Raw genomic sequence first — 11,336 nt, 5'->3', positions numbered from 1 at the left:
GGTTCTCGTGAAGCCAAAGCTTCATGTGTTAAAGCTGCATTCTCTCTAGTGTCCACCAGGGGGCGACTCCTCTGGTTGTATAGAAGTCTATGAGAAAATGACTCTACTTCTCTCTTGATTTATTACCTCAGTAAACATTGTAAACATGAGTTTATGGTCTCAATCTCTAGTTTCAAGTCTTCTTCAATACAGCATGATGTTCATTTAGTACATTATGGTCCATTTAGAGTCACACAGACCATAAAGCAGGGGATGCTTTAGGGCGGGGCTACTGTGATTGACAGGTCTCTACCAGAGACATATAGGTGTCTTGAACAAAATGCTGAACTTGAGGCTTCAAATCATCAACAAACCAACGAAAATATTCTTTCGCTCTTCTCATGACGGGCTTTATTTAGAGTTTGATTGACAGATGGTTCATCTAATCGCCTGCCGAAAAGTTTTGACAGCTTCTATCCAGCCAATAGGAGCAGAGAGTGGGCGGGGCTTGATGCCAGAAGAATGGAACCAGAGTTTCTGTCTAACCGGTTCATGACACACTTCTCACCAAACTCTTCAAACACAACTCCTGAGAGAGACAAGGAACACAATACAATAATAAAACAACCTGAAATAAAGTAACAGAACAAAACAATTAGATACAAATAATAATAACAAAGTTACACAATACAAAGAGAGAGAAGTGGAGCTCCATAGAGAATAACAGAGAGAGAGAGAGAGAGAGGGAGAGAGGGAGGGAGAGAGAGAAAGAGAGAGGGAGGGAGAGAGAGAGAGAGAGAGGGATGGTCAACAGGTAGAACAGGTTTAGGGCGAGGCGGTCGAGTGAGCTTCACTTACAGTAAAGAGGAGAGAGAGAGAGAGAATCCGATTTATCTTCTGTTTGTTTCTGTATTTCATAACCTCAGTAGAAGAGAAGAAGAAGAAGAAACAGGATACAAAAGGAAGAAGAAGAAAAAAACGGGATAAAAGAAGTAGAAGAAGAAGAAGAAGAGAACGGGATAAAACAGCCGAAGAAGAAGTTTGCGTTTCCTTTAAAGACAGATTGAAGAAGAAGAAGCTGCGGATTGTGAACAGGTGAGTCAGGTGAAGTAAACCTCACAAGTTTTCTTCAGTACCTCAGTAATCTAGTGGTATTATTACATGTACAGGTAAACTGATCAGAGATCAGCCAGCAGACTGTTGATGGTGACACTTTGACTTCATGTTGACGTCATGTAAACTGATACAAAGTGATATAAATACCGGGTGTTTTACCGGGTCTGTCTGTCTCTGTTTGTGTCGTCACGTCGGTTCACAAACAGTCCTGTAGCTTGTTAGCATGTTAGCTACTTTAAGGTTAGCAACAAGATTTTCACAATAAAAGTCTCACTGAGTTGATTAAAATGCAGCAGAAGGAAAAATAACTCAGAGATCAACTTTAAAGTACGAAGAAGTAGAAAGTTCTCAGAAACACAGAAAGTTTGTACAGTTATATAATTAAATACAATATAGTGAAATAAAGTAAATCAAATATAAGTAATGTAAGTACATTAAAGTAAAAATGAAGTTAAATAAAGGTAAAGTAAATCAAATTAAAGTGAAATAAAGTTGAAAAAAGTAAAGTACATAAATCGAATAAAGTGTAATAAAGTAAAGTTGAAATTAATTCAAATAAAATGAAGTAAAATGAAGTGAAATGAACTATTCTTATTATCATAATGTATATTACACTGTGTGGTGACTGTGGCTAAGTGGAGAGCAGGGCCGTCCTTCAATCACAGCATCGGCGGTTCGATCTCCGGCTCTGCTAGTTGCATGTCGATGTGTCCTTGAGCAAGACACTTAACCCCAAAACTGCTCCCGTAGCTGAGCCTACGTGTGTGAATGTGATAGAATCTGAATTGTAAGTCGCTTTGGATAAAAGCGTCTGCTCAATAACTGTAATGTAATGTAAGTATCATAGGGAATCATTCTCTCTCCTCTTAGAGTTCTCTCGCCCTTCCTGATCGGACGACTTCCTGATTGGTTGATTGATCCTCTTTAGCCCCGCCCCCCTCCCGTGACGCATCGCCATGTCATCAAACATCAACGTCTCCCCTGACAACCCCTACGGTCAAGTGACCATCCCCCGGGCTAAGCTCCGCCTCTCTGATGACCTCAGCACGGTGATAGCCAATCCGGGGGCTCTGAGCAGCACCGACCCGTACAGCTCCTCCCCCCCGCCCTACGTGGTGAAGGATGCAGGCGAGGAGGAGGAGGAGGAGGAGGGGGGGAAGTGCCCCGTCTGCTGCTACCGCTGCAGGAGGAGGAAGTGATGTCACAGCAGCAGTGGGAGGAGGAAGTGATGTCACAGCAGCAGGAGGAGGATTGTGATTGGCTTCATTCACAAAAGAAGAAACGGTGCTTTTCATTATCCTAACGTGTCTCCTCGTTTCCTACCTCCTCCCGGCAAGGATGTGAGGGAAGAGGAAGGAAGGGAGGCGAGTACGAAGGAGACAAAGCTGCAGATCAGAAATCCTTGTTTCCTTTAGACTTGTTTCAAACCGTGTGCCACATGTGGAGCATTTATACCTGACTTCAGTGAAGGATACACCTGTGCTTCCTCGCCCTGAGCTCCTCCAGGAGCCTCCTCCTCTCCTCGTGTCCTCGTCTCCTCGTGGTGCATTTAATTGGTTGGCAGATCCTCGATGACGAGGAATCAAAAATTAGCATAATGAAAAGCACCCGAAGAGAAATAAAGGAAGGTGTTTCCTTCAAATTTAAAAAAAACTACAAAATGTCTAAACTTCCTGTTTGACTTAGAAAATAAAGTTTAAAGAGCTTCATTAACATTCAAACAAACATGCAGGCGCTCAGAAGAAGCCCATGAAACAGCTGAAAGACGGGTTTACATTGAATACTCAGTTATAATATTAATAATAATGATGAATGTGGCATCACTAAACTTCATATTTTTTTCAAGATAAATCAAAATGAGAACAATTTAAAAAAAGATGGAATAACCTTTTTATTGTTCTTAATGTCATCATCATCATCATCATCATTATTATTATTATTATTATTATTATTATTATTATTCATTAGATGAACATAAACATTATTTATGAATATTCATGAATTAGAAGCCGGGTGTGTTTCTCCGCTGTTGCTATGACGTTAAGAGTAAATATAAATTATTGATTTGTTGTAAAATGAATTGGATGAATAATCAACAGATTGTAAGATGAAGTGTTTCTGTATATAAGGTTTATGAATCATAACGTTTAGTGTCATAATAAATATGAATCTAATGATCAAACAAACGTATTCTTACGGACAACTTGTGATGTTTTTGTATTTTATATTTTATTCATGATTTAGATTTTCAGACAGTATTTATATTTTTTCACAACGATGATTTTGAACGTTTTAGTATGAAGGAGTGTTTAAAGTATAAATGAAGAATCAAATCATAAATATTAAATGTTGATTTACTGTACAACGTGTCCATGAAATAAAGACGATGAATGTTCAGTGTTTCACGTATTATTTATGTGTTATCTGAATATTTATATTTAAATGAGAATAAACAAAATGACAAACATTTAAATGACTGTTATTGTAAAAGCATGCCGGTAGTCCTGGGTGTTCCTCTGATTGATGACGGTGATCATGGTTCATCCTGTTACCATCCGAGGAAACACTCATTTGCATAAAATGAATTCAGCTGACAGAAAAACACCGTCGACACTTAAAACATGACTCAGCAGATTTTAAGGTCCGACACAATGAAAAAAACCTGGAAATGATTTCAGGTTTCTGGCCAAATCAAAGTGAAAACCATTTTATTAATATTAATAATAAAAACAAACGTTATTGTATCTCACAAGAAACGTAATTACCCCCCCCCCCCCATTTAAACTTTATTAATTCTCTTAATGAACTTTATTAATTTTCTGTTGAAGTAGTTTATCTCTCTGTCGCTAGGCGACTTCAGTCCTCACACTGAGCTGTAACCTGATAGGCTGACACCAGCGGCCAATAGAAACCTGAGCGCAGCTCCACTTTCTATTGGCTGATCAGGTTACAGGTCAGATTATTGATCATTTAAACTCTCAATGATATTTTAATGTGATTGTGTTGAATATAATACAGTGTATTAAATGTTTGATAATAATATTGATAAGTTATGGATTTATATTTCATGTTTTATTTATTCATGTTTATATGTTGGTGTTAAAACCGATTGTATTGGTTATAGTTTAGATTATTTTATCTATTTTACAGGAAATATTTCATATTTGTTGTATTGTTTGTTTTTGTGGATCTAAATGTGTGTTTAGTAAATTGTTATAAGTGTTGTTTTTGTTTCTTTTAAATGGATATTTAGTATTTTAAAGATAAGAATGACACATTATTAATGACACATTATATGTTTTATGTAATAACACAAATAAAAGTTATCTTTACTCACAATATATAAATAATAAGTGACATTCAGTGTCGACCGAGCGAGGCTGAATTATTGATGATCTCTCTCTCTCTCTGTCTCTCTGTCTCTCTCTGTCTCTCTTTGTCTCTCTCTCTCTCTCTCTCTCTCTCTCTCTCTCTCTCTCTCTGAGGCAGAAAGGACGACCACAAACAAACAGAGAAGAAGAAAAGAAGAGAGAAGAAGAAGAAAGATGAAAGAAAAGAAGAGAATATAAGAGGAAAGGAAGAGGTGAGAAGAAACAAAGAAGAAGAAAAAAGAAAAACTGTCAACGACAAAAGAGAATAAAAAAACAGGAGGAAATGAAAGAGTGACGGCCGAAAAGAAAATAAACAAAATAAAGGAAAGAAGAGGAAACAGGAATAAAAGACGGAGAGAAGAAGAAATGAAACAACAACAGACGACAGGAGAAAAAGAGTAAACAACAATAATGTGAAGGAAAAGGAAGAAATAACAAGTAAGTTCCTGTTTACCTTTAAATATATATTGTCCAATCACAGCGCAGCAGGTGTCACCACCTAATATCTGTCTGTAGTCTAATCATCTGATTGGACAGATTGAAGTTACCAAAAAGTAATCACATTACTTTAATAGCTCAGCTATGAAAGTTACTTCATTAATTATATTTCCATTAAACATTTTAAATCTTTTATTTTGTTTCTCTAAATCTCTAAGAATTAATATTTAATGAAAATAAGATACAAATAAATAATTATTAAATTAAAATAAATAAAATATAAATTAAAATGAATGAATAGATAAATACACAAACGGGTTAAAGCAACTGTATTTAATGTCAAATCCACGATGTTGAAGGTGTAGCTAACGTCTATTTGACATTAGCTAAGTTGAGTTGGTAAGTAGCTAGCTAACAAGCTAGCGTTGTTATATAATCAACAATCTTGTTTTCAATCAGTTGTCAGGTGATTTTAATCACTTCAAAATAAAATACGTGAATAGAAACACGGCTAACACCTCGTCTTTGTCAGAGGAGACATGATTAGCTTGCATTAGTCCGACATCAGTAAACTAAATGATGATCAGAAATAAGACAGCAGGCTAACGCTAGCTAACGTTAGCATTCTTTGTGATCGATTGTAGGATGGATGCTCTTAACCTCAAACTTTGACTGAAACCAAAACAATGATTTTATACAATAGACCAACTAATTCCAGCTGACAAATATCACCTAGCAAACAAACACAAAGCTTACCTTAGCGTTAGCCAACGTTAGCTAATGCTAATGCTACAATACAAGCAAAACAATAAAGTAAAATGTTAACGTACTTTAATCAGATGATATTTTATAATATCTAAACTAATACTGTCCCATGTCTCCTGGGGGAAATACATTAACATTTAACTTTCATTATTTTGTTTGTATCGTAGCGACAGCTAATGCTAACACAAGCATCATAAGTTACCAAGGTAATCTAGGCAGTTAAAATAGAGCTACTCAACGTATAAATTATATTGTATTGTATTAAATTATATTATGTTATGTTCTGTTATATTATATTAAATTATATTGTATCAAACTACATTTTATTAAAATATATTATATTATCTTAAAAATAATATCTAAAATAAATATTCTTCTGTTGAATAATGAAATTAAACTTTTCTTCTCGTCTATTAGAACAAAATGTCTGACGACAGAAAAGAAGAAGAGGAGGAAGAGGAGGAAGAGGAAGTGACCTGTCAGCCCCTCCCCCGCCCGCCTCCTCCTTGCTGCGTTGCCATGGAGACAATGTTGTCACTGAGGAGGCAGGACCTCGTGTGCATCGTGTGCTTCGGCAGCTACGACCTGGCCACGCGGTTGCCACGGCGACTGCACTGTGGCCACGCCTTTTGTCAGGCGTGTCTGAAGAGGCTCGACACTGTCATCAACGAACAGGTGACATCATCAGTGACATCATCCACACTCACCTGAGATCTGTAGACAGTCCAGGTGTCAGCTGACGTTGAATCAGTGGTGGGCCGTCAGGGCCTTCAAGGCCTTCTCTGCTGGCCTAAACACAATCACAAAGTTATAGATGTTTTATCATTTAATAATTTTTCACAAATACACTACATGTATTGTAATTATTTTTCCCATTATCTTATGTTCTCATTGCACAGCTCCTGTCTTCCTCAGTTGCTCTGCTTCCAGCACAGCTTGCTTTAAGTAGAGCTTTTATCCAATCAGATTCAACCCCTATGTCTCTATGTAAGGAGAGAGGCCCGATATCCTCTAGAGCAGGGGTTCTTAACCTTTTTGACCTCGGGGCCCAACTTTTCAAGTACAAAGTGTCCCGGGGCCCATTCAAATATTAACACTATTAGTTTAACTAATTTATCTCACTCTTGGTTTTATTTGTATTCAATAACTATATTCTTACCTGTTCAACTCCACCCCTATTTTGGAGCAAAACCGCCTAAAATGACATACCCAAATTAAAATGGCTGTAGCTTCTGAACCACTGACTATATGCATCAAAAGTGTCAGAAAACCTGTAGGTCATACAGAAACAGAGCAGTGGGCCTTTGGAGTCAGTAAAAATTGAAGATTTTTGTCCGCATAAAATAAAAAAGTATCTTTCAGTATAAATAACTGCCTGTGGCTGTATCTGTACAGGTAAATGACAGTATAGGGCTGTAACTACACTATCAGTGAACAACTGCCTCAAATTTGAAGAAGATTGGACAAAGTACGACCATTCTACAGTGTTTCTTCCATGAAGAGATCCAGGCGGAGCTCTCAAAGGATATTTGGAGACCCAAATGGACACATGGTAACCAAATGATATTCTGACACACTAACGGTGTTTCTCCCTTTATATTTTGATATTATAGTATTTTCCTTTTATTTTTAGCCTTTGCAAAATCTACGTATATATGGTCGAAGACGTGGTGTGTGAGTAGCGGACTTGCTGTGCATAATGGCTGCGACAGAGCGCATGATCGAGTATGCGGGTAGCTCAGTTACGCAAAGGTTATACGTTGGTTGACGGCTTATAGAAGAGGAAGATAAGGTTTGTACTATAAGTACCAGCGTTTTCTGAAGCCACTAGCTCCATGGTAACATCCGCTAGCACATTGTTGGGTCTGTAATGTCTTTTTCCGTCGAAATGCTGCAAGATCCGACTTGCAGCGGTTATGGCGAATTTGGACAGTGTGTGTTTGGACTCCTTTTGTGAAAAAGCCATAAGAAATGAAAGAAAATCGATGATTTCTTTGCAAAGATGAGGATTTTGGGCATGCTGGGATACCAAACACGGCCATGTTTTGTGACGTAGTTTGCGCAAGCAAGCCGTAGGAACGGAAGGGGAGGGGATCGAGGACGCCGGCGTCCTCGCGGAGTTGAACAGGCAAAACCCTTGTCAAATAAATGAGATGATACAATGTGATGATCACAAAGACATTTATTTATCATGTGTATGTAAACCTGCATACACAACAAGAAGCCCAACAGGCTTTCCCACGAGCGTTGGATGTTTCGTCGCTAGGTGTGGCTTTATTTTTGAAGGCTTCAGTGCTTCATTTGATAGCATTAGCCCACATTCCACACACTGAGCCCTCGGCTCTGCCTCGTTGCCTCCGTTCACAAAGCCGTACTTAAGAAAGTCAGGATTGTACTTGCGCACACATTTAGACTTTTGGGGGGGTATGGCACCACTGTCGTCTTCATTTTTTCTTTTTAAAAACGTATTCATAACTTTCACTACAGGCTAGCGGCTAGCTGAGTGTCGTCTTCTGCTTATTGGAGCTTGTTAAACAACTGACCCAATCGTGGGCCGCGAGCCTTTGCAGTTTAAGTGAATGGGGACGATATTGTTGATTGTCGTAGTCTTCAGCCAATCAAATCTTTAGTTTGACATGTTGGCCGTATTATTTGACGTGCCAGTGCTACCCAGGTAGCCTCCTAAGTACGTCTGCATTAACGTGCGCCGTGATTGGTCAGTGGGCCAGCATGACTTTGTGATTCTGTTTAGGCCAGCAGAGAAGGCCTTGCAGGCCCTGACGGTCCACCACTGATACACGTGTATTGTTACACCCCTAGAAACAAATAACCGTAGCTCAGTAGGACAGCACAGAAGGCCCAGGTATAAAATGAAGCAGTTGAAGTGTCAGTTAACGAGTGAGTGATGAAAGCAGTTGAAGTGTCAGTTAACGAGTGAGTGATGAAAGCAGTTGAAGTGTCAATTAACGAGTGAGTGATGAAAGCAGTTGAAGTGTCAGTTAACAAGTGAGTGATGAAAGCAGTTGAAGTGTCAATTAACGAGTGAGTGATGAAAGGAGTTGAAGTGTCAGTTAAAGTTGGAGTTGAAGTGTCAGATGAAAGCAGTTGAAGTGTCAGTTGACGAGTGAGTGATGAAAGCAGTTGAAGTGTCAGTTGACAAGTGAGTGATGAAAGCAGTTGAAGTGTCATTTGACGAATGAGTGATGAAAGCAGTTGAAGTGTCATTTGACAAGTGAGTGATGAAAGCAGTTGAAGTTTTAATTCAAAGTGTAAATTAAAACTTCAGACACTTTGAAGACCGAAATTTTTAATAAAATGAACTGTTTAAAGTAAAAATAGTTTGTATTTAAAAAGGTTATCATGTTCACTTCCTGTCACTAGAACTCCCATGATGTAACATGTAACCCCCCCTTCCCTTCACCTCCAGGTGTGGATCCCGTGTCCTCAGTGTCGACAGAACACTCCTCGGCCCAGAGGAGGAGCAGCTGGTCTAGACCTGGACTTGGCCTCCTTCCTGGGAGTGAAGGCCCAGCAGACCTGCACCTCCTCCTGCTCCCTGTCCTCCTGGAGCTCCGGCCGTAGGGAGGGGACGGCGGCTGGGGACACGGCCCGGGACGGGAAGCTGTGGCTGGGGAAGGAGGTCGCAGACGACGGCTGGTCACATGGAGGTCTGGCTGAGCCGCGATTCCAACGTTACGGAAACTGCTGCCCGCCACCGTCCTATTGGCTTTGCTGCTTGTTCTGCTGCCAGGGGCGGGGCTAAGACTGACCAATGAGTGTGCTCACTTTAATTGTCCCCTGAAGTTGGTTCTTCCGAGTGGTGTTATGAAAACTATTTATTTAAATAAACATGTAACGTGTTACTGAGGTTCATAATTAATTTAGAAACAAAAAGACAACGGAAAAACAAAGAGAGGAACTTCTATAAAATATGTATATCATTGTACAATAAAAGTGTGTACATAAGTACTTATACTAATATATAATATACATTATATTCTAAGTGGAATAAAGACAAAGCTGCTGAGAAGAAATATTTATTCATAATTACATATGTTACAAAAAGTATAGAAGCTTAACTAATGATAACAGTTAGCATTCAGTATGGGTCATCAGAATTAATTCATTATTTAATTGTTTATTTTCATCCAATCACAGGCATCCTCTTGGTGAGCTAGCTGATGCTAATAGCTGTGAAGGCTCCGATTGGTTAAAAATAAAAAAATAAAGCTTCAGACATTAAAACTGTGTCAGTGGACGGAGGAACTTCTTATTTCACTTTAACAAATGTTTGACGTCATTATTATTTTGTTAAATGTGATGTGAATGTTTAAGTTTTCATATTTCTTAGATTTTTGGTGACTTTAAAGAAATATTTGTTTGTTGGTTCAGTTGCTGGAAGAGCGACACAGAGAGACAACAGAAAGAAAAAAAAAAAAAAAAAAGACAGAGCTTTGGCATTCAACCCCCCGATGAGGCGCAAGGCATGCTGGGAGTCGGAGTCCTCTTTATGTCATTTACAGGTTTTTTTGTTACCAAGAAAAAATTCCCACAATGCCATAAACTCTTGATGTCCGTCTGTCATCAGACGACAAGCACTTCCTTATCATCAGGCTCCTCCCCCTCCTGAGTACGCAGCTCGGCCAATCAGAGGCTGCCGAGCCCCTCCCCCACTCTGATTCGCTGTCCCGGCTGCAGGTTGAACCTAAAGTCTTTCGGAGCCTCAAACAGCAGAACGATGGTGGAGCCGAGGTTGAACTCCCCCACGGCTGCGCCCTTCTGTAAGACCACGCCCTCCTGTAAGACCACGCCCTCTTCCTCCATAGAGACCACGCCACCTTCACCCGCCACCTTCAACACACTGTCGTCCACGTAGCTTCGGTCGTGGAAGGAGCCTTTACTGTAGCGAGGAGCGTTGGTCTGAAGCTCCTGAGGACGAATAAATTAATCTAATTAACAGACTGATTACAACATAAATACACATCCAACTACAATAAAATGAATACATCCATTCATGTGTTCATTATACAATATTTACTTAAGTTAAAATATGAATACTGTTAATATTTCCAGAAATATGAATATACATATATATGACAATAAATATATAAATACTAGTATGAACAAAGTTAGTTTAGATAAAAAAACTTTAAAGAATCTGATTAACTTCCTAAACTGAACTTTAAATATACAATAAAAAAATACAAAAACAAAAGTAATAGAAAAGATTCAAAGTATAAATAGTAAAAACTAAAGTGTTGCTCACCTGGTCGAAGTAAACTCTGATGGAGCCGACGTTTGTGGCTCCGACCGCCGTTAACGAGAAGAAGCCGTGCTGCCATTGGCCGGTGAGAGCAACTCGCTCGTTAAGGCAAAAGAGCTCTTTAACCAAACGAGCCACACCGGGGTTAACGGAGAGTAACGAGCCTAACGAGGGGGGAGAGAGAGAAGGGTGAGACAGACAGGTGAGACAGACAGGCAGAGAGACAGAGAGGCAGAGAGACAGAGAAGCAGACAGACAGAGAGGCAGAGAGACAGACAGACAGAGAGACAGACAGACAGACAGACAGACAGAGAGGCAGACAGACAGAGAGGCAGAGAGACAGACAGAGAGGCAGAGAGACAGACAGAGAGGCAGACAGGTGAGAGAGACAGAGAGGCAGACAG

General features: G+C 39.4%; 1 protein-coding gene across 1 annotated transcript; it reads left to right on the top strand.

Annotated features, from left to right (window-relative positions):
- Positions 1 to 6,092: 6,092 nt before the first annotated feature.
- LOC116377568 (RING finger protein 227-like) lies at positions 6,093 to 9,459 on the top strand. The gene is made up of 2 exons (XM_031839216.1): positions 6,093 to 6,344; positions 9,097 to 9,459. The coding sequence occupies exons 1-2, from the start codon at positions 6,093 to 6,095 to the stop codon at positions 9,430 to 9,432; spliced, it is 588 nt and encodes a 195-aa protein (XP_031695076.1). The 3' UTR covers positions 9,433 to 9,459.
- The last annotated feature ends 1,877 nt before the right edge of the window (positions 9,460 to 11,336 follow it).

Source organism: Anarrhichthys ocellatus, unplaced genomic scaffold (genome assembly GCF_004355925.1).
Source record: "Anarrhichthys ocellatus isolate YVR2014 unplaced genomic scaffold, GSC_Weel_1.0 scaffold1411, whole genome shotgun sequence".
NCBI classification, from domain to species: Eukaryota; Metazoa; Chordata; class Actinopteri; order Perciformes; family Anarhichadidae; genus Anarrhichthys; species Anarrhichthys ocellatus.
Note: the sequence above shows the minus strand (reverse complement) of the source record. Positions and strands in the feature narration are given on the sequence as shown.